The sequence below is a fragment of the Lepisosteus oculatus genome, chromosome 3 (genome assembly GCF_040954835.1).
Source record: "Lepisosteus oculatus isolate fLepOcu1 chromosome 3, fLepOcu1.hap2, whole genome shotgun sequence".
NCBI classification, from domain to species: Eukaryota; Metazoa; Chordata; class Actinopteri; order Semionotiformes; family Lepisosteidae; genus Lepisosteus; species Lepisosteus oculatus.
In genome coordinates, this window is record NC_090698.1 from 10679547 (window position 1) to 10702029 (window position 22483).

Genomic DNA, 22483 nt, shown 5'->3' on the forward strand with positions numbered 1-22483 from the left:
TCGGCACGTCACCCAGGCTCAGAATTCCATCCCAGCTCTTTGACAGCTTCCTACTGGATGGACAGTCCACTCTTGGGAACCACGGGAGTTGCAGTCGACCACCAGGAGTGTGGACCTCTGGGAGGAGGAGATGAATCCCTGGGCCATGCGTTTGCAGGAACGGAAAAAAAAAAGTTAAAAGGCGCCGTTTTTTTCAGCGCTTGGGAAAGAGATTCCCATGGCATTCCATAGTGAATACGCAGCTCTCCGGGGAAAGGGTTGGGTGAGTCCGTCAGGCATCCGGGTGCGTTCCAGGAACGGAGGGGCGGATGGACAGAAGGATGAAAGAGACGAGGAGCCGAACTGCAGGGATCACCTCGCTACAGAGGGACCAGCCTGTTTTTCCGAGCAAAAGACAAGCAGCTTATCTCCTCCGCTAGACACGTCAGCCTGCTGTTTTCACTGGTGTAACAGTGAGACCCAGACCACATACCAACAGGATCCTGGGAGTGGGAACACACACTGGGGGGGGCTTGACAACCCCAGCTGTGCCCACAATGCACATATACCCCTGTCCATGGCAGTGTGCTCCTGGTGTCCACTGTCTGTTCATGTCAGGGGCTTCCTGGTGTCCACTCTGTCCATAGCAGTGAGCTCCCTATGGTCCTGTCCGAGTGTGGACCCAGTCTATCTGCTCCACAGTGCCCAGTCCTCCCCACGCAGGACAACTGACTGTAAGAGTCCCTGTGTGCACTGGTGATGAAGCGTCCCCTGCTGTCCACTGTCTGTCCCTGACAGCGTGTTCCCTGCGTGAACTCCGTCTTCACTACACAGGAAGCAAACACTTCACTGCCACGCTGTACGCACACTCACCCCGTCAGCCTCCCAGCTTCCCACAGCTCAGAAAAAAAGGGGGGACAGCCGAGTCCTCAGGGACCTGGGGCGTCCGGAGCAGGCTGCCCCTGCACTCTGGACGTGCACAGTGCTTCTGTAAACAGTCCAAATGTTACTGCCAAAAATCACTTAAGGAATGTTATTTGGAATTTTGTGGTCTTGCAACTTGGCAAACAACGGACAACACCTTGTTGGTGCTGAACACGGAGCGGAGACGGAAGTACCAGGAGGGAGGAGAGAGAGGGAGGAGGAACTTCCATAGAGCTGCAGCTCAGTGTGCGATCTCCCATCCCAGCCCAATGAACAGACAGTGAGCCTGTCTCTCAATAATAATAATACAGTGTGTGATCTCCTGTCACAGCCTGAGGAAGAGACAGTGAGCCTGTCTCTCAATAATAATAATAATACGGTGTGTGATCTCCTGTCACAGCCTGAGGAAGAGACAGTGAGCCTGTCTCTCAATAATACGGTGTGTGATCTCCTGTCCCAGTCTGAGGAACAGTGAGCCTGTCTCTCAATAATAATAATACAGTGTGTGATCTCCTGTCACAGCCTGAGGAAGAGACAGTGAGCCTGTCTCTCAATAATACGGTGTGTGATCTCCTGTCCCAGTCTGAGGAACAGTGAGCCTGTCTCTCAATAATAATAATACAGTGTGTGATCTCCTGTCCCAGCCTGAGCAACAGTGAGTTTGTCTCTCATTAATAGTGTGTGATCTTCTGTCCCAGCCCGAGGAACAGTGAGCCTGTCTCTCAATAATAATAGTGTATGATCTCCTGTCCCAGCCTGAGCAACAGTGAGTCTGTCTCTCAATAATAATAATATGGTGTGTGTTCTCCTGTCACAGCCTGAGGAACAGACAGTGAACCTGTCTCTCAATAGTAATAATACGGTGTGTGATCTCCTGTAATTCATCCATCATGCCAAAAAAGCTCTTTAAACTTAAGTGGGAGACGAGCACCAGCAGAATGGAGGACAGAGCAAGATGGGAGCACAGAACAGACAGGAGTAGGGATAGGAGAGCAAGCACAGGAGGCAGAGGGAGAAAAAGGCTCTCTAGAAATGCAAACAGACGCCCCAAGAAACTCTCCTCACGCAGTGGGTGTGGATCCAATGTTTATTTTTATTAATGGAAAATGGCAGGGATACAACTCTAAGTGGCCGAGATATTTAAGAAAGACGAACAGAACGTACACAGATGCTCTGATATGGTGCAGCTGCACTGTGTAAACTTACCATACAGAAAGGGAGGGGGAGGACAAAAGAAACAAAAACCAAAACTTAATTAAAAATAGAAAGCGAACGTGTTCGGAGACAGTAAAAACAGGGCTAAAAAAAGTCAACGTCGTCAGGAGCGTCGAGGTCGCGGTACTCGATGATGGCGCGCGGGTCGCCGCGGATCATCCTGTGGGGGAGGGGGGCAGGAGAGAGACAGACGGGGCGTGAGAGGAGCAGGAAGATCCGTCTCGAATACACCTCCGCAAGGATTTAGCCCCGAGCCTGACCCTCGGTGGGAGGCGCTCCGGAGACACTGACCTGTTGTTTCGGGGTTTCCCAGGGTATCCCCCCTGTCCTCTGAAGGAGTCGTAGTTCCCCCGGCCGCCCCCATACTGGTTCGGTGGGTACGGAGGGCCCCCTCCTGGACAGAGAAAGGCAGTGCGGGTCAGTGACCTGCTACAGCAGGAACGGTCAACTGAATCCCTGCATTACAGCCTGCCATCACCCTGCACACTGCTTCCCAACACACACGGAGCACAGGGAAGGCCACAGGCAAGACCACCCAGCCAGTTTGGTTTTCAATCCAGCTGCAGCTATCGGCTTCAACAACTGGCTTCGGTGGACTGCTTGTGCCCCACTCCCACCACCCTTTGTGTAAGGAGAGGATCTGTTGTTGGTCTTCAACACCCTTCACTCACAGAAGGCCGTTTTGCTGTAGCCGGTACAGCCTGCGGGGACCTGAGAAACTGATTTGTTTGGAGGGCTTGAAGCCGCTCCACGCCATCAGGGTCATGATGGGGACTTTCTAACGAGGCAGCTTCATGGACAGACGGTTGCTGCCGATAAGCGGCAGAACCCGTGTGCCTATATGGGCCTCCGGACCAGACAAGACCGGCGGCATTTCAACGTAAACCCTTACCTCCGTAGCCCAGGACTGGCGGGCGGGGCTGGCCGTATCCCATCAGCCCCTGGGGCGACTGGTGGGGGTATGGCAGCCCTGGGCTGAGCACGCCTGTCGGAGAGAGTCACAGTTCAGTGCTTCTGAGCTTCCTGACGCCCGAGGGTTTTTACACACAGTAGACACACAGTACAGCCTTCACAGCGCTTAACAAAATAATGAACTTCCCCGCACGTCAGCCACCTGCGTGCAAATCCAGTTCCCAGCGACCGCGCGGCGCTGCTGCGCGCGGGGGGGCAGTGAGGAGGAGGAAGACGGTGGCGAAGAAGACTCACCCTGGCCAGGCCCGGGGGGCGGCGGGGCCTTGATTTCGGGCAGGGAGGGGCGCTTGGCGTCCATCAGGAAGTTGTTGAAGAAGAGCACCTCCTTCTTCACCTCCTCGATCTTCTCGCCGTGCTTGTTGAAGATGTGCTTGCGCACGAACTCGGGGCCCTGCGGGGACAGGAACCCGTGTGAGCCTTGCTGTTGTGGGGGCGCCCCGAGCCCCCGCTGGTGCCGAGAGCTTCGCTATCGTCCCACCGCCCTTCGCTGGGCTCGCGCCCCGCGGCCGCGCTGCAGGCCGACAGGGAGGGGGCAGCGGGGGGCGCCGGCGAGCACGCACCTTGAACTTCTTGCCGCTCAGGGGGCACAGCCACTTGTCCTTGCCCAGCTCCTGCGTGTTGGCCGAGACGAACTTCTCCACCTCCTGCTCCGGGACCTTGCGGCCCATCTTCACGGCCTCCTCCTCGGACAGCGACTCCCGCACATTGAAGAGAGGGGTCAGCTTCTCCTCGAAGGTCTTCTGCCACTCGGCCACTGCGGAAGAGGAGGAGGAGGAGGAGGAAGGGTCAGGGACGGACGTGCCGCCAAGCACATGAGGAGGAGTTTGGGGGGAGGGAGTAGTACACTGAGTAGCCTATGAGTAGTATGGGAGTAGGCTTCACCCATGCATGATGTGGTTGGGAGGGAGGGGGGTAGTACACTGGGAGTAGTGTGCAAGTTGGTCTAACCCTCACAATGCATGATGTGGTTTGGGGGGAGGGCGTAATAACTGTGAGTAGTGTGGGAGAAATCCTCACCTGCACCACGTGTGCAGTGGTTTGGGAAGAGGAAGTCGTAAACTGTGTGTAGTATGTGAGTATGCCTTACACTCTTGTGCAGTTCGGGGGGAGGAGAGAAGCGCACTGTGAGTAGTGTGATGCAGTTCGGGGGGAGGGAGTAGCACACTAGGAGTAGTGTGATGCAGTTCGGGGGGAGGGAGTAGTACACTAGGAGTAGTGTGATGCGGTACGGAGGGCGGGAGTAGTGTGTGAGTAGGCCTCACCCTCGCCGTGCGTGATGCGGTTCGGGGGGATGGGCCCTCGGACGTGGATGATGCCACAGCGGTTGGGCATCTCGTCCTCGCTGGGGTACTCGCAGGTGTTGTAGTAGTCGATGGAATGAACAATGCGCAGGTACAGCAGGAGACGATCCAGCACCTGCGTCACAGAAGATAGAGCGTGGATCCAGGGTGCAAAACATGTGAAACTGTGCCACTAAGACACATCAGAGTGCGTTACAGCACGACACACCCAACCTTGGCCAGCCTGTCGTCTCTCTGCACAGTGCGTTACAGCAGGACACACCCCGACCTCGGCCAGCCTGTCGTCTCTCTGCACAGTGTGTTACAGCACGACACACCCCGACCTCGGCCAGCCTGTCGTCTCTCTGCACAGTGCGTTACAGCACGACACACCCCGACCTCGGCCAGCCTGTCGTCTCTCTGCACAGTGCGTTACAGCACGACACACCCCGACCTCGGCCAGCCTGTCGTCTCTCTGCACAGTGCGTTACAGCACGACACACCCCGACCTCGGCCAGCCTGTCGTCTCTCTGCACAGTGCGTTACAGCACGACACACCCCGACCTTGGCCAGCCTGTCGTCTCTCTGCACAGTGCGTTACAGCACGACACACCCCGACCTTGGCCAGCCTGTCGTCTCTCTGCACAGTGCGTTACAGCACGACACACCCCGACCTCGGCCAGCCTGTCGTCTCTCTGCACAGTGCGTTACAGCACAACACACCCGACCTTGGCCAGCCTGTCGTCTCTCTCCACAGTGCGATACAGCAGGACACACACTGACCTTGACCAGCTTGTCGTCTCTCTCCACGGTGATCTCCGCAGGGTTGCCCTCCTTCACGCCCTCCTCCGGCTCCCCGCCCCCGGCGCTGCCCAGCAGCTCCTCCTCCTCGGCGCTCACCTCCTCGATCAGGTAGTCCGTGATGTTCTTCAGGATCGGGTTCTGGGCCGGCAGCTGCAGGCGGTGGGAGAGGAGACACGGCGTGAGCCTGGCGGCAGGAAGAGTGGCGCTGCGGACGGGCCGCGAGGCGACGCGCAGCGGGGCGCTGACCTCCAGCAGCGAGCTCTCGCCGCGCTCCCTCGGCGCTCCCCACAGCCTCTCCCGCTCGTCCAGCGCGTGGATCAGCTTGGCCGCCAGCTTGATGTCATTGCGCAGGACCTGCTTGTGCTGCGTGATGCCGTTCACGTTCCTCACGCGGCGCGCCAGATCCCTGTTAACACCCGGGCTGAGCTCACAGTCTCGCAGCTGCAGAGAGAGAGGGGTTAATACAGACACACTGGACACTACAGTCCATTAACACTGCACTGAGAGAGAGAGGGGTTAATACAGACACACTGGACACTACAGTCCATTAACACTGCGCTGAGAGAGAGGGGTTAATACAGACACACTGGAAACTCCAGTCCATTAACACTGCACTGAGAGAGAGGGGTTAATACAGATACACTGGACACTCCAGTCCATTAACACTGCACTGAGAGAGGGGGGTTAATACGAACACACTGGACACTCCAGTCCATTAACACTGCACTGAGAGAGAGAGGGGTTCATACAGACACACTGGACACTCGAGTCCATTAACACTGCACTGAGAGAGAGAGGGGTTCATACAGACACACTGGACACTCGAGTCCATTAACACTGCACTGAGAGAGAGAGGGGTTCATACAGACACACTGGACACTCGAGTCCATTAACACTGCACTGAGAGAGAGAGGGGTTCATACAGACACACTGGACACTCGAGTCCATTAACACTGCACTGAGAGAGAGAGGGGTTCATACAGACACACTGGACTCACCCGGATGTTCTGCAGGTTCCAGCAGGTCTCCTTGATGTTGACGCTGCGGTCGAAGGTCACCCAGCAGCGCCGGTAGAACCTAAGAGAGACAGGAAGGCGGGTACAGGGCTGTTACTGAGGCCGGGGACCCGGAAACTAAAAAACCTCCAGGTAGGAACAGGTGCAGGAGACTCACCTGCGCTCAGGCTGGGGTTCTGACAGGGCCACTCGCATAAACCCAGGATACCGCCGACACAGCTGCGGGGGAGACAGGAGGGTGAGACAAGGGGAGGGGATTTCAAAGGCTGAGATCCCAGCGTGCTAAGTCTTTCAAAACAGTAATCAGAGCTTCAGAACTGGCAGGATGAGGGATTTCTGCAGCAGAACTGAAGATACAGGGGGCAGTGCAAGCGCCTGCTAGCTTTGGTAACCGAGTTACTGGGGCTCAGTGACCATCAGTCATGGGGAGTTTAAAAGGGAGGATTAATGTAGAACTGACAACATGCGGTGCTTCTAAATCATGGTCAAGCAGCAAGGTGGCAGCACCAAGACAGCACTGACAGACACTTACTGCAATGATCCCTGCTGTAGCGATGCAGAGACACAGCTAGAGGGCAGTGCAGAGACTGGCAGTGTTCAGAGGCAACGGACTCACTGCAATGATCTCTGCTGCAGGGATGGAGAAACAACTACAGGGCAGTGCAGAGGCAGCCTGGGGGGTGTTCAGGGGCGACAGGGACTCACAGCAACAATCTCTGCTTTGGAGATGGTAGGGGCGATGCTCCTCATGAACAAGGAGCAGGTCTTGTGCAGCGGCCGGGGGGGCGGTATCTCCACCTCCTTCTCCTTCACTTTCTTCTCCTCCCTCTCTCGCTCTCTCTCCTTCTCCCGGTCCTTTAGCTTCTCCTCCTTCCTCTCCTTCACCACCACTGAGAAGATTTGAAACATACTCAGTCCAGCTCATCTGGATCTTCACATTCACACTCATCACCATCAGATCTGTAGAGACTGTAAAGACACTCAGTCCAGCTCATCTGGATCTTCACATTCACACTCATCACCATCAGATCTGTAGAGACTGTAAAGACACTCAGTCCAGGTCATCTGGATCTTCACATTCACACTCATCACCATCAGATCTGTAGAGACTGTAAAGACACTCAGTCCAGCTCATCTGGATCTTCACATTCACACTCATCACCATCAGATCTGTAGAGACTGTAAAGACACTCAGTCCAGCTCATCTGGATCTTCACATTCACACTCATCACCATCAGATCTGTAGAGACTGTAAACACACTCAGTCCAGTGCAACATACTCTACAGCAGTGGTCTGTAGAGCCCCAGCCCAGTATGTCTTCTAGGCTCGCCTGCATCAGTAGCTCCCAGACTGGGAACACCTATAAGCTACGGATCAATTAGGCGGGTAATTAGCTCGGCTGCCAGCAGGGGAGCTCTGGTCCCTGAGGACTGAAGGGATTTTACATCTTATTCCAAACGATCTCCAATAGCTTTCGGTATTGATGATCTAATGGCAACTCCAGAGAGACTGTGGCTCTGCAGCAGACTCACCCTCCTCCTTCTCCTCATCCTCCTCCTCGTCCTCCCTTTCCTCATCTCTGGCCGGTTTCTCGCTCCCGGATTCCGAGTCGGAGTCGCTGTCGGAGGCGCTGGGCTCATCCTCGCTGTCTCCGCTGCGCTTCCTCTTCCTCTTCTTGCTCAGCTGCGAGGAAGACCACGGGGAGGTGGGGGTTAAAGCAAACCACTGCTCCTGTGCCCCACTGCTGCTCTACGCGGAGGACAGTCCGCCAGCGTGGTCTGGACCGCAGCGGGAGGCCCGGGCCCGGAAGGTGACGGCCGCCTCGCCGCGAGAGGGCGGTGTCCAGACCGAGCCGCAGGGAACACGTACCTTCTTGGGCTCGGACTCTTCCTTCGCGCTGGACTTCTCCCCCTGCTCCTCTTCTCCTCCTTTCTTCAGCTTCTCCTCCCCACTGCCTCCCCCGCTCTCGCCCTGGGGCAGAGAGGACACAAACGTCAGAACCGGAGAGGTGGCGTGCAGCCCGTGCGCTCGGTCAGGAGCCCGTATGAGGCCCGCGCTGGTGAGCCCCGGATCCCTGCGGGTTTTGAAGGTCCTTTTAAAGCAGCACCACCCGAAGAGCTGGGAGAAGCTGTCCGATTGCGGCAGATAAGCCTGCGATGAGCTCACTGAACGAGCTGGGTTAGAACTAAAACCTGCAGAGACACGCCTCGATCCCTCGATCCCATCTTCCTGCCAGGAACTGGCTCCAACGGCACAGCTCTGTGTCAAAGGCCCTTGTGTCCCCTGCTCCCTGTCTGGGTTACCTTTTTCTCCTTGTCCTCTTTGTCAGCGGGGGGCTTCCGCTCACTGTCCCCACCGCGCGTCTCCTCCCTCTTGGCCGGCTCGGCTGCCCCCCCGGCCCCGCCCCCGCCTCGCTCCTCCTCTTCCTCCGTGGGCTGCTCCAGGATCCGCAGGTCGTTCTCCGTCCCCCCCTCCATCTTGATCACAGCTGGGACCGAGCGAGAGAGAGAGGCTGGTAAAAGAGGGGACTGCAGCATCACTAGTAAACTAGTGACACAAGCGCGCACTGCAGCTGCGCGGCGCTCTCTAAAGCGGAAGGTTGCGGGTTCAAATCCCAGGAAACACACTGCTGCCGTCCCCCTGAGCGAGGTGCATCACCTGTCCTGCTCCAGTAGAACACCCGGCTCTACAAAAGGCCGCAAACCTTGAGTCGCTCCGGTTGCGTTTCCCAATTTCTTGCCACCAAATCAGAAAACAGTACAAACACAAAAGAGCAGAGCACACCCCACTCCCTCTCCAGCCCTCATGATGATGGCAGGCGCCCGGCTGTCCCAGGAGCCCCCCCACCCCCGCCACCCCTGTCCCCCTCCTCGTACCGGCGTCCAGGATCTTGATGATGGCTGGCGCGCGGTCGATGTCCAGGGAGATGTTGTCCAGCCAGCCGTTCTCCAGCAGGTACATGAAGACGCCCAGGCGGTTCTGCAGGGCGCTGTGGGCCTCCGCCTTCCTGCGGCCGACCTCGTCGGGGTGGTACTTGGACCGGAACCTGAAAACCCATAAGAACCCGAGCAGGCCGGGCCGAGCCGGGTCAGGGGCGGGAGTAGGGAGAAGGAAAGGGAGAGACGCCTTGTGAGAAATCGCGGGATTGGTGCAGGAATAAATCATTACTCCTCTACAGAGGCCAGGTGCTGGAGTTAGTCAGTTTAAGCTGCAAATTTTATACAGAGCGACTCTGGGAGACCAATGGGGGGCTGGACGAGCAACGGTATCCTTAGCAAAGGAGGTTCAGGGTCTTGCTTTGGGAGGACAGGAGGGATCCGTTTAAAAATCAGATCCACCCCCGAACCTGCCTGATCTCTGCACTGACAAACAGAGGCCTGGTGCTCCAGGGTCCTACCTGCACCACCACACCCCCCCCCAGGCAAGATCCAAACCTCCTCGTGTCCCGTCTGTTGGACCGGCCCACGATCTGGCCGGCAGTACCACAGCTCTGCCCGCCCCCCTGGTCTCCCAAGACCCGGTCTGGATTAGAGACACTGCTACGCTGGAATTATGTGTGGGAGGATTCAGCTGCTGGACAAGTCTGACAAACTGCGCACCTGTGTTCCCCACCACCCATGGCTTAAGCTCACAGAGTACAGGCCACTAGAGGAATGGCTTGAAAAAGTAAAAAAGAAACAAAATCCCCAACAACACTGAGCGCTGGTACTCACACGCACGCTCTCTCTCACTCTCTCGAACACAGGCTCTCCGTCTCAGGGACCCAGGCATGCATTATTCCTAATTCCTCCTGATTACAGTCCGAGTTTCTGCGGAAGGACAGAGTCGGGGCTTCCCAGTAATATCTGGACTTCAGAGGGGGGTGCTCTCTGGAGCCTGGGGCGGGACGCGTGCTGGCAGAGGACGGGTCTGCTTGCGCTTCTCGACATGCGGACAGACGGGAGAGCTCACTGGTGCGGGCAAGGGGCGATACACGCACTCGCACAAACAACAGGGCCGCAAGAAACGAAAACGGAACTTGCCGTTCGGGGAGGCAAATGAGCACCGCCGCCGAAACAGACTCCCACTGCCAAGCGGTCAGATCCACTCCGGGTTTTACCGGTCGCAGAAAGGCTCCTTTAAGCCCCTGCTCTGCCACTTCAGTGGGACAAGTTTGGACGCAAGGCTCCTGCGCCTGGTAAAACCCGGAGCAGACCGGAGTGCTACGGAACGGGACTGCGATGGGCGCTTCTGGGTCAGCGGCGTCTCCCGTGTCTCAGCCTCTCGGTCTCGGCCCCCGAGGACAGATCTACAATATACTGGGAAGCCCTGATCTCGCCCCACCTCATCGCTTCAAAAAAAAATTGCCCAACAATTAAAGCAATATTGAGGAAGACAAAAAAAAAACTAGTAACTGAAAGAAACAGTATAAGAATACAAAGAACAAGAGATGTGCCACGTTCTCGCCCAATTTACCTTTGTGTTTACAACACACATTTACTGAGAGAGGGGCGCTTCTGCCCCTCGGCGCCGATCACACTTTCCAAGGCTCGCCCAATTTTGTGAGTTGTGGGAGAGATAGGGTCTGTTTGTTTTTTTGTTTTTTTTTTGATGGGGAAGGGAGGAGGGCACCTTTGGTTCTGTGGTCTGGGTTTGGTTTTGGAAAGAAACGCGGCGAACGGCCCTGTCTGACTAAAAGCCCTGGCACTGTGGTTTCTAGAGCGCTGCATTGTGCGCAGCGACAGCCCTGTCTGCCTGAACGCCCGGCTCCCTCGAGGACTCCTGCAGATCTGACTGTGTGTTTGGCATCTTCCACAGCCTTGATTGTGGAGGAGGAGGAGGAGGAGGAGGATGAAGGAAAGGAAGGAGGGAGGGAGGGGAGGGGAGGGGGAGAAGGGAGGTTGCAGTCAATTTGAACAAAAGAAAAAATGAAAATTAAAAAGAATTATATACAGTCACAATCCTGGACACTGACACAGTGATCACCTCGTTTATTTTGTTAAGACAGCTGCAGGTACGAAGTACTGGCCCTCCCCCTGGCCTGACACAGGCATGGTTACTCCCTGGTCGAATGATGCGGGTGATGTCTTGTTGCTGGAACCTTCGGCGGCTGCTGGTACGAGGTTCAATTTGACTCGTTAAGACTCTGCGGGGGGGAGGGGCGGGGGGAGGGGACTGCGGCCTGCAGCTGTTCAAACACAGTGGTATCTCTCCAGCATCCCGACCCTAAACTCAACTTTACCCTCTACCTCAGATCCTATCCTAACCCCCCTAATTCTCCAGCCCTAACCCCTAGCGTGACCCCAAACGCGTGTGTGGGTGCGGTGCAAGAAAACACGCCTCGCTGGCCACGTGAGGCCCAGGCTTCAGTCGGCACGCTAACTCCTGACAGGTGCTGCTGGCACGTCCCCATAGTGGAAGTGACTAGCCCACCGTCAACAACATACCGGCACTCCAGATTTAGTACAGAGTGCTTGCCTCTCAGTAGGAACAGTATGAGAATCCATGGGAATTTCCCACAAATACAGAAACGAACACGTGTGAGTGCGTCAGCTCACTACCCAGCCTCCTCTCCAGCTCTCCCTGCCCCTCCACGCGGCTCTCTCGGGGTGCGGTGTGATGTCTGCTGTTCCCTCCCTCCGTTCCTCTCGGCGTGCAGTGCACTAAATGCTGTTCCCTCTCTCTGCCTCTTCTGGTGTGTGATGTGATGCCCATCAATCCCTCCCTGCCTTTCTTGCGGTGCCCTATCCGGTGTTCCCTTTCTATGCGGCTCTCAACGTGCGCTGTCTGCTGTTCACTCCCTCTGCCCGTCTCGGAGCGCAGCGCGCCGACTACCGTTTCCTCCCCCTGCCTTTCTCGGCCTGCTGTGCGCTGCCTGCCCGTCCCTCCCTCTGCCCGTCTTGGCCCCCAGCTCGCCGACTGCCGTTCCCTGCCTCTGCCTCTCTCGGCGTGAGGTGCGCTGCCTTACCACTCTTCGTCCTTGTGCGCCAGGAAGAAGTCCTGCATCTGCTGCCGGCGGAAGTCCAGCTTGTAGTCGTTATAGCGCTTGACCGCCTCGGTCTCGTCCACGGAGTCGTCCAGGGACAGCAGGAACTCCTTGAAGCTCTTCATGACGGGCGCCGGGGGGCCCAGCTCCAGGTCGTGCACGTTGCCCAGCCTGCCGGATGACGGGGATCGGTGGGGAGAAACAGGACACGCAAGGGCAGGATAAAAAAGAAGCACGGGATGAGTTACTGGGGATCCCCTCAGCGGCCCCCTCTTCCTGCAGCAGCTGCAGTGGGGTTCAGGGGTGCAACGAGCAGTAACTGCTGCCTAGAGCTGCACCCGCAAGTCGCCAGCAGGCCTTCCTGCCCCACCCCACCCCCAGCGCAGGAGCCCGCCCCCCTCACCTGGCCTGGATGGGAATGCCATGATGCGGCTGCATGAGGTGGATATCGGGGTGTCCCCAGGGCTGGGGGGGGGCGTAGCTGGGGCCCCCGCCGCCCCCATACGGCAGGTCATACCCTCCACCGTGATACGGGTCTCCGCCGTGGTCGTCCCTGAAAGAGACAGAGGCAGCGCTGAGCAGAGCGTTGGGCACCACTGCACACGACACGAACGGAGAGAGACAGAGAGACAGAGAGACAGAGAGACAGAGAGACAGAGAGACAGAGAGACAGAGAGACAGAGAGACAGAGAGACAGAGAGACAGAGAGACAGAGAGACAGACCAGGGTCACGTGGCAGGAAACGGCCTCACCAGTCCCTCCTCATGCGTTTCTGCTGTGGGCTCAGGTCGTGCCGCGGCGGGGAGAACCTCTCCCGGCGCCCCCGGTCGTAATCGCGGTACTCCCCACGACTCCGCCGCTCCCTGCCCCGGTCCCACTCCCTGCGAGGAGAGAGAGAGAGGAGCACGTGAGCTCGCCCTGGCGCACACTCGGGACAGCCTCGGGCCCCCTGGAGTCCGGAGAGGCCCCAGGCTCGCCCAGTTCAAGACTCAGGGCTGCGCTGTGTACCCCCACCTCCCCCAAAACACAACGTTAAACACTCTGCTTGCTCTTCACACACCTCCTGACCCATCCGACAGAGCAACAGCTTCAAGAAGACGCCTGGGCTGCCTGTTCCAGCCTCCTACTGCCCTTTGTGCAAAGCAGTCTTCTCAATTGTGCTCTCACTTGTTTCTATTCAAGGCAGCCTTGGGATCCGTGAAGAATCGGCAATAGCAAACACTGACACAGAACAAAGGCTGCAGAGGACAGGAGGTTTTTTTAACACACCAAGTCAGGATCACCAACAAAGCACAGCCCAGAGGACACGGGTGAAAACCAAGAAGTGTACTGAGCATTAGTAACAGGAGGCTCTTTACACAAAGTGGTGGGTGCCTGTAACAAGCTGCCCAGGCATATTTGTAGCAGCAGATTCCCTGGGATCAATGACTGGTAAGCAGAGGAAAGTGGAGATGATCTAACTGTTCGATCGATCCACAGTTATCTTCCAGAATCCAGGTGTCTCAGGCTTCCCGGAGACCACGACCTTTGTGGCTGGCAGCGCACCCCTCCCCCCCGCCCCGTGACCCCTGACCTGTCGTTCCAGTCGTCCCGGCGCCGGTCCTCCCTCTCCCGGGACCGGTCGTAGTCACTCCGCTCACGCCGGAACTTGTCGCGCCGCCGGCGGTCGTATTCGTCATCGCTGTCAGCCATCGTCCTGCCCGGCCCGATCTGCACAGCGCACACGGACGACGCGCCTGGGAGACGAAACAGTGGCGGGATGAGGCAAGGGGCAGTCAAGACGTCACCAAGTGCACAACAGCTGCCAAAACACACGAATGCGAACAAAGGGCCTTGCGCGTCGACAGTGGTCGCAGCAGGGCTAGGGGGCGGGGCTCGTGGGGAGACCCCCTGCAGCTGGTGACCAAAAAGATCTATAACAGGTATGAACCAGGCAAGTCATACTTCAATAGCAAAACTCTTAAGGGGACTTAATTTAACAAATCACTTGCTTAACTGGCCACACGCAAATAATAATAACAACAACAACAACAACAACATCACTTTATTAACTCTATGAATCATCACTCATGAATTGGCTACATCAACATCACTCTATGAATTGGCTTCATTACTCTGCTCTCCTCCCCACTGATAGCTGATGTGTGGTGAGCGTTCTGGCGCACTATGGCTGCCGTCGCATCATCCAGGTGGGGCTGCACATTGGTGGTGCTGGAGGGGAGTCCCCATTACCTGTAAAGCGCTTTGAGTGGAGTGTCCAGAAAAGCGCTATATAAGTGTAAGCAATTATTATTATAATTATTATTATTAACCCTTAACAATTTCTTGTATTAGGAATTTGTTTTATTGCATACCCGAGCTTGCTCTCCATGAGACACAGACAGGGAGAGCTTGGGGTCAGAGCGCAGGGTCAGCCATTGTACAGTGCCCCTGGAACAGATGGGGTTAAGGGCCTTGCTCAGGGGCCCAACAGAGAAGGATTCCACTGCCGGCTGTGGGATTTGAACCGGCAACCTTCCAGCCACAGGCACAGATCCTGAGCCACAGAGCCACCGCTCCGCCCCAAGTCACTAGAAACTGGCAATGGTGTACCCACAAACATGCTGGACTGGGGTTCCCCAGAAACAGGGCCGGAGACCCCCCGGTTCAGAATACAGTACAGTCACAGTCTCGGAGCCCAGGCCGCAGGGTAACTCCAGCAGCCCAAAACACTGCTCTCTCAGCGCCATCTTCTGGTCCAAGTCACTCAAATAAAACTACTTGGACTGTTTTCCAGGACACATCAGCAAGCCGCTTGATCGCAGTTTGGGCTCTCTCCCAAACGCGCAGCTCCCGGCTAACTCACAGTGAAGTTTCACATCTCTGCCAAAAACAGAGGAGATCCAGCCAGAACCTGCCCACCCACAGCCTCTCTTAAGGTCATGAGACTCTGGCCTCTTAAAACAACCGTCTCCAGGGGTTTAACTTCCACTCTGTGAGCGCTCTGCGCCCTGTACCTCTTCCCCACGGCCCGCTTCAGCTACGCGAGCCTCTCGGTTTTAAAGTGCACCGTGCTGGCCACAAACAGGTGAAGACCAATCGCTCATAACCCGCACTGAGTAGTCATGCTCGAAACGACTCCCTCTCTCGGAAAGAGAAATTCACAACAGGCAAACGAAACTACCCCAACCCCACCGAGGAAGCGAATTCGGGACTGCGGACAAGCGGCGCTGCTTTACACAAAGAGTGGTGGGGGTCCGGAACAAGCTGTCCCCGCCCTCTTTCAAGAAACAGCAAAGACAGGATGAATGTGTTCCCTCTCCTCCCCCATCTCCCACACCTGTAAACTTCCTGCGGTACCGTCAACTTTCACATAAGAAATATGGCGGTCCTGAAAACTTCAGTGTCCCCCCTGCGAAGCGAATGAGCCCCCCACTAACCTTCCAGTGTTGCACAGAAACCAGAGGAAAAAAAACCCAGGCCGGTACCGGGGGGCAGAGCCCGGTAGGTTCGGCGACCGCGGGCTCTGTCAGTAAACGCCGAAGCCCCACGTCATTCATTCATTCAATCGCACCGCTGCCCCACAAAAGACGGCCGCAGGGATCACTCGCGCCGAGACACTTTCCCGATCAACTTCCTCTTAACCGCGAACAACACTGCGTGCACCGTGAAACACCGTCCGTATCGAGCTGCTTTCGGCGCCCACGAGTACAATGCCGCGGCCTCTTCCGTCTCGCAGCCCGGGCGGCTGCAGCAGGAACACACACGGCCCAGAGGGCTCTCTGCACCCGCTGCGCCTTCTCACGGGAGCCGTTCCCTCCAGGTCATTCAGAAACTGGAAGTGTCCAAGCTGCGTTTCGCCCTCTTTTCCCGGACAAACTGCACAGAAGCCGCCTTCACCCGCGGAATCTTACACTGGTTTCCACCGCCTCCGCTTCCAGAGCCACCGCCGCCTCCGAGCTCATCTACCCCTGCAGAGTCAACATCCCAGACCGCGGCTTCACCGGTAGATCCCAAGGCCTTAACTTACCCCCCAATAAAACAAAACATGACTTATTTTTCGATAACTTACCCGCTCGGCTTAAGTCCCGGGAAAACCTTCGTACCTCCAGAGAAAGGCGATAATTTCTTAATTAATTAAATTCCCACCGCGTCGCAATCCTTCCTCCCACTCCTCCAGCGGGCCTACAGCGCGAGAGAAGACCCGGATGTGGCCTCTAGCGAAGTCTTGGTCCCCTCCCCTTCGCCCGCACCATCAGCCCACAGCGCCCCCTAGCGCCCGGAGGTCTGCATGGCCTTTACGGCTGAAAAAAGGTGCAATATTAAATCACACGCTTAGAAGTCCCGACAAGCCTCAGCACCAGTGTTTGATATGCTTGAAGCTACTACAATTAAAATTGAACAGAAAATGATTTTATACATGTTTCAAGGATAATCAGATGCATTCACAGAATAATGATTCAGCTACAGTGACTCAGGACTTCAATGAAAAAAAAAACGGCATGACAGTCATAAAAAATATTTTCCATTCATGCAAAGGAAAACTTTGCAGAGTGTGTGCTTTGAATCTGGCCAGAATTCTATTTTTCAGCAGCGCACAATTCCCCCCTGAGTCTTTGGGAAACGAGACCTTGCCAGTGTCCCCTAGGCTCTCCAGTCTGTCATCTGTAGACATCAGCCCAGATTCAGGGACAGGTCCCCCAATTGGAAATTGCCCATTTTAAGACCACCAACAAATATTGCAGTCTCTCAGGAGAAAATGAGATACATGGGCCTATTCATTCAGTACAACCCACCCTGTCAGATCACTCACCCTGGGGCTCTGCACAGAGCCTGACGGGAGAGCAAGGGCTGAATAGTCCAGTTTGGCAGTAGGATCAGCTGATTTTTTAAATACAAAAAAACACAGCACAGACGTTTTTTGAGAAAATATTTTAATTTGTATAAAACCATTGCATAGCATCTGTAGAAGAGTAGGCAGTGGTCTAGGTGGAGTGGGTGTAGTAGGAGGGTGGTTTCACAGCAGGGAAGGGACATGGGGATTTCAGGAGGACAGTGGATTTATTTACAGTGATAGAAAAGGCAAATTGAACTGAAGAGCCCCCTCAAAAAAACAGGGAGATAATGAAATATAAAAGTGAGCAGGTGAGTAAGAAAGGAAGTTAAAAATCAAATGAAGGGTGCTCAGGGTCAGCTGCTCTTATAGCACAGCGAAGACTGGGGTGAACATAAGAAACACACTGCCATGGACAGACAGCGGACATCAGGGGGCGCTTCATCACCAGTATACACAAGGGACTCTCGGAGTCAGTTGTCCCGTGTGGGGAGGACTGGGCACTGTGGAGAGACTGGGTCCACACTCAGACAGGGCCATAGGGAGCTGACTGACATGAACAGACAGTGTGGACACTGAACAGTTTCCTACAGTTGTACTGTACACACCGTATCCACTGCCTGCTGGTCACTCGGACCTGAAGCAGCGCCCCCTGGTGGACTCCATCAGTCCCCATGGCCCCACTCTTGACTATACAGCTGGCTCTAGAGCAGGACCTCCCAGTCCAGCGCTGTCTGACACCTGGGTCTAGCAGGTCCGTCTGAGATCTTACTCCAGTCCCAGATGTAACAATGTATTTGCCCTTTGTTTGTTTTTGAATTGTTGTCAGTTCAGGAACAGTGAAAAGAGATTTTTATTTTTCAATAACAGCGAGAATGTGGAGAGTGGGAAGAAATGACAAAGATCTAGTTGATCAGATCAGTAGTGAAGGGATCACATTAAGCTACCAGGAGTAAAGGTGAAAAACACCAGTGGGATATGGGGTACCCAGAAGTGGGATTGAGAAGCCCTACTTGGTAAGATCCAGGATGTGAAATGAGGCTCAGAACAAACAGAATTTGAAACCCCCAGATCGAACCTGAGCCTTGGGGCAGTTTCCTACTCACAGGGGTGCCTTCTGAGAGGGTCAGACTTTAATGGAGGAAGAGGAGGGGAGCAGGACAGTGAGGGATGGGGTGGGCAGGGAGCTTCTGGCAGGTGCTCATTCCCAGAGACAGCTCCTCCTGCAGCGCAGCGCGGCTCGGCTCTCATGCACCCTGACGAATACTCTGGATGATCTGGAAGATGGCTGAGGATAGAACGAGAGGAGGGTCAGAATGAGGAGGGTCAGAGAGCGTCAGAGAGAGAGAGGACAGCAAGTCGGAGAGCATTTAAGAGAAAGGGTGGCAGGTCAGAGAATGAAAGAGAGGATGGTGGGTCAGAGAGAGAGGAGAGCAGGTCAGAGAGCATCAGAGAGCGAGGGGGGGAGGGAGGGCCAGAGGTTTTAGGATGAGAGAGCACGTTGGCATCAGAGACCTACCAGAGCCGCACACGACGAAGACGAACAGCGCCAGAAGCCAAGGGCCCACCGGAGAGTGGTCCTCATTGACTGTGCGCTGGAACACAGGGAGAGGAGAACAGCATGTCACAGCTGGACTGCAGTATCACCTTATACAGCACGTCACAGATGATATCAACTAAAGGGGCCCAGAGAGCCCTAGTCCAGTCAGTACAGGGTCTCCAGCACGGGTCCAGCCAGTACAGGGGACATGGGTCTCTAGTCCCACTCGAGTCAGTACGGGGCTCTCCAGCACTGCGTGCAGCGGTATCAATGTATAGCGGCGAGTTTCTGTGTCAGCATCCGTGTGTATCGATGAGTGGTGTCGGTATCGGTGTGTAGCGGGGAGTGTACCGTGGTTTTCTGGACGTGTCCCCGCTGGGTGATGGTCTTGCTATGCTTCTCGTTAGCGACTTTCATCCGCTGCACCGCCGACATACTGAAGCAATACTCAGCAATACCCGCCAGGAAATAAACACGACGGAATAAATATTTTTTAAAAAAGATTCTGAGTTTAAAACCGAAACCCGGTGACACTGACTAACGATGTTAAGTAATATTTCGTAAAAGCGTACGATTTCAACCACTCCGAACAGCCCCACACCGAACAGCTGCAACTATGCCAACGGAAAAGGAAGGCGAAGCGAAGGCACACGTGACCAGGGTTCGGGCCCCACACCTATCACGTGACGAGGGTCTGTCGCTCGTATTTTTTTAATCACCTATAATACCTCACGTCCTCACGTCCAGGCGACGATTCTAAAGTCTTCTTTCCAAACTCTGTACACGACGTCTTAAGCGACATTTCTTTACGTAAGACTAATTCCTGGACTTGCCAATTTGTCCGTGTGTAAAAAAAAAAGAGATACAACGTTTCCTTATTCCGCGTCCGCCTGTTCCAGACACCCACAACTCTTTGTGTAGAGAGGTGTTTTCTGTTCTCTGTTTTCGTGTTTCCCCTTACTTACCAGTTGCGGCTCGGGTTCTTGTTTCGCTCCTGAGAGTGAAATGATGCCCTGGTTTTACATCGGAAGCCAGACAGCGGAGGTAAAAGATGTTGCCAACGGGCACCATTTGGAAATAAAAACTCAAGTTACCAGTTTTCATAATCAGAGCCAATACTTTATTCATGTAGCTCAGTGCTACTGCGCACGCTGCAATGGACGTCTTGGGAAACGACGCCTTATGCGCTTTATACCTTCTTGTTTCTCTTTTTGGAATACTATGTTTTGGAATATAAAGTGGAAATTAATTTGGACAATTGCTGATAGATACTGTCTTACAAACAAAGTTAAATATAATTTAAGATCGTTCATAGACTTTATTCTGTTAGATTGACACGAACAAGATGACTAATGTGTATTTTGTAATAATGAGAAGGAAATTTTGTTAATTGTTTTGTGAATTGCGTATATACAAATTTGTTTTGGCTAGATTAGCAATATGTTATTGTTAAACTAAATGTTAAATATTGTTAATGTCTAAATGTTACATTTAGAGATTTAGAAATTATTTTATATTTTGTTAGACCTGATTTGGATAAAATATATGTTTTTATTATTAATCTGTGAATCCACAAACGTAAGTGGTCTAATACTGCTCCCTCTATTAATGATTTTAAGGTAGAATTTCTTTTTTGCTTAAATTCTATCAGAAATTTGAAGAATCAAAAAGGCAATACATACAGTGGAAATATGTACAAAGCTTAATTTTCAGCTTTTATAATTGTGAATTCTTATAGCTGTGAAGTGGGTTTATTTCTGTATCGGTTTTAATATTTTTCTTCTGTTGATGAATTTCTGATGTTTAAATAAAAACGTACATCCTCTCGACGCGTCATGACCGGCGGTAACAGCACAGCGCGTCTGAGTCAGGGCGCCCCCTGCCGGCCGGCCGTGGTCAGCGCAGGCCTGCTCTTGCTGAAGCGGGGGCCTACCTCATCTCCGTGCTCCTCCAGCACGGTCACCCGCAGTTCAGCCATCAGCCGCTCGCAGGCCTCCTCGACACCGCCGTCGGCCGGCGGCTCCGGGCCCCCCGGCCTCCGGGCCCGCAGGATCCGCTCGGTGTTGCTGGGAAGCGTCTTCCCGAGAGAGCGCTGCCCTCCCTCGGTCGACATCCGGGCGAAAACCACAACAACATCAATAATAACAGCAAGCGGTATTCTGTCGGTTGGTTAGTCTGCGGAATTCTAGAACGTTTTTCAAAAAATTGAAAAAACTGCCAATCGCTGCTTATGTTATTCCCATACTGCTATATCGATCCATCTTCTAACCCCTTTATTTAATAGGTTAATAACCACTAATCTATACATTATTTTCTCGTCTTATTCGCGTTTTCTATGACTCTGTCTTGTCTGTAACTGAATTTTAATGTCCTAATGTTCAAGGCAGGTTGGGCCCATAAGGCAGTTTTTAATTGGACTTCCTACAACTAAATAACGTGGGGATAAACACACCTTTCTGATGTCATGCGTAGAGATCTGTTCCAGAAACCCCTGAGCCTGTAGTATAAGTGTGATATTGAGTACTGCTCTACCGGGCAGCGGATCGTCATGTGACCCACACGGCTACGTCACACGCACAGCGACGCGTTTCATTCAGCGCTTTCCACTTACAGTACACTTGGTACAGTCACAGAAATACGGTGCAAGCAATGTTTCAGTTCTATAGCGCAGCTTTATTGAGGGAGGCCAGTCCAGCGGCCAGCAGGGGGCAGTGCAGCTGAGCTGGCAGCTCCTGCCAGACGTGCTCCAGCTGTTTCAATGGTGCTTCCTGGTCCTCCTCCTCCTCCTCTGGCGCTTCACACTGGACCTCCTGACTCGCCTCCTCCTGCGCACTGGACGGGACGCTCGTCTTCGCCTCTTGGCCATGTCTGCGGTCTGTCCGAGAGGCGGCGCTGTGCCCTTTTTAAAGTTTTAGAGGGGTGTGACGTGTAACGTAATCTCTTACGTCACTAACCATCGTTATGACTAGTATATGCTAGTATTTACTTCACCTCATGTAATGAATGGGAGATTGTCGCCGCCCTTCGTTGTGATGGTCAGGTTGCAGGGCTGCAGTGTTCAGGGCAGGAGCGCTCCAGGGATCTGGGCTCTCCTCTCCCCCTCTCTCGGACACAGCAGCACCCCCCGGGCCGGTCCACACGCGTTCACGCCTCCTACTGCTCTTGTTACACCGGCAAAGCATGGTCGCGGGAGCTAGATCCAGTATCTGTCCGATACTGGCCACAGAAATCGGGTTCTCCAGTGGCTGTGACTACAGTCGCGGAGCATGCCCGCACGACGAGGAGACCGACAGCAGCAGGTGTGTGTGCGAACAGAGATCACCACACCGCCCTCCCCCCCCGGCGAGAGAGCGATAGCCCAGGGAGCTGGGAATGAAAGCACGACGCGTCCAGCTACCGCTTGAGGGTGTGAGTCAAGAGACTTTTTATCGGGGTTTAAGACCGGAGCGTCGTGTCCACATGAACGGAGATCTCAGTTATGGCGAGAGCCACAGCGCCCTCTGGCGGAGAGTCCCCCGCAGAGCAGAGCCGCGCTAGGCGGTGGTGACGGGGCGCCGCCTCTTGCCGAGTCCCCACAGAGCGGCCGCAGTCCGGACTCGGGGTTTCGGGCTCAGCCTTCTCCTCTTCCGTCCGGACCTGGGCTTAATAAAGCTCTTCGCCTCCATCTCTCTGAGCAGGCGCTGTCTGGGCCTTGCATGCCGCCTGGCGTGCCTCCTGCCGGTGCGCATCCTCAGCTGTTAATTAACTGCTGAGTGATCCCGTGTGCGGCTAACTGCACTGACACCTCCCCCGTTCCCGGTGATTACGTAATCTGTCGTCATCGACTACAACTGCGACGCACAGTAGCGCGACTATTGTGACGTAACGCGATTGTTGCACCAGCAGTCTCGTTGGTGTAGCGGCAGGCTTTATCACTCATTAAATTCTACTCGTCGGAATCGACAATTGCAATTTCCTGCAGGAATCTTACGGTT

At 54.7% G+C, this 22483-nt stretch overlaps 2 protein-coding genes across 4 annotated transcripts; both read right to left on the bottom strand.

Annotated features, from left to right (window-relative positions):
- Positions 1 to 1976: 1976 nt before the first annotated feature.
- srrt (serrate RNA effector molecule homolog (Arabidopsis)) lies at positions 1977 to 16363 on the bottom strand. The gene is made up of 20 exons (XM_069186751.1): positions 16208 to 16363; positions 13730 to 13892; positions 12909 to 13037; positions 12560 to 12709; positions 12139 to 12327; positions 9068 to 9237; positions 8495 to 8679; positions 8061 to 8162; positions 7724 to 7874; positions 6896 to 7080; positions 6348 to 6409; positions 6173 to 6251; positions 5421 to 5615; positions 5154 to 5324; positions 4353 to 4506; positions 3651 to 3844; positions 3325 to 3481; positions 3011 to 3103; positions 2410 to 2512; positions 1977 to 2278 (listed from the first exon to the last, which is right to left on the bottom strand). Exons 2-20 carry the CDS (start codon positions 13846 to 13848, stop codon positions 2203 to 2205), a joined length of 2664 nt encoding a protein of 887 aa, XP_069042852.1. The 5' UTR covers positions 13849 to 13892; positions 16208 to 16363; the 3' UTR covers positions 1977 to 2202.
- Positions 16364 to 17139: 776 nt separating this feature from the next.
- On the bottom strand, positions 17140 to 22266 carry LOC102694199 (stress-associated endoplasmic reticulum protein 1). Of its 3 annotated transcripts, none has more exons than XR_001477776.2 (4): positions 20443 to 20726; positions 18489 to 18564; positions 18076 to 18257; positions 17140 to 17472 (listed from the first exon to the last, which is right to left on the bottom strand). XR_001477776.2 is itself a non-coding variant. In XM_015340519.2 (4 exons), the coding sequence occupies exons 2-4, from the start codon at positions 20620 to 20622 to the stop codon at positions 18217 to 18219; spliced, it is 297 nt and encodes a 98-aa protein (XP_015196005.1). In that variant the 5' UTR covers positions 20623 to 21408; positions 21501 to 22266; the 3' UTR covers positions 17140 to 18216. The 3 variants fall into 3 exon arrangements, 2 of the variants coding, with proteins under 2 accessions (XP_015196005.1, XP_006627480.1); XM_015340519.2 differs by adding an exon at positions 21501 to 22266 and having other exon boundaries at positions 17140 to 18257; positions 20443 to 21408; XM_006627417.3 differs by lacking the exon at positions 20443 to 20726 and adding an exon at positions 18861 to 19485 and having other exon boundaries at positions 17140 to 18257.
- Between the last annotated feature and the right edge of the window lie 217 nt (positions 22267 to 22483).

What these genes read in the sequence shown, in the direction of transcription:
- srrt (XM_069186751.1), bottom strand. Translation starts at nt 13,848, where the DNA reads ATGGCTGACAGCGATGACGAATACGACCGCCGGCGGCGCGACAAGTTC. An exon ending in CGGGACGACTGGAACGACAG is followed by an intron (nt 13,038 to 13,729) that starts GTCAGGGGTCAC and finishes CTCTCCTCGCAG; the next exon opens with GGAGTGGGACCGGGGCAGGG. An exon ending in TGAGCGGCAAGAAGTTCAAG is followed by an intron (nt 3,482 to 3,650) that starts GTGCGTGCTCGC and finishes CTGTCCCCGCAG; the next exon opens with GGCCCCGAGTTCGTGCGCAA.
- LOC102694199 (XM_015340519.2), bottom strand. Translation starts at nt 20,622, where the DNA reads ATGTCGACCGAGGGAGGGCAGCGCTCTCTCGGGAAGACGCTTCCCAGC. An exon ending in TGGAGGAGCACGGAGATGAG is followed by an intron (nt 18,565 to 20,442) that starts GTAGGCCCCCGC and finishes CCTGTGTTCCAG; the next exon opens with CGCACAGTCAATGAGGACCA. An exon ending in CTTCGTCGTGTGCGGCTCTG is followed by an intron (nt 18,258 to 18,488) that starts GTAGGTCTCTGA and finishes TTCTATCCTCAG; the next exon opens with CCATCTTCCAGATCATCCAG.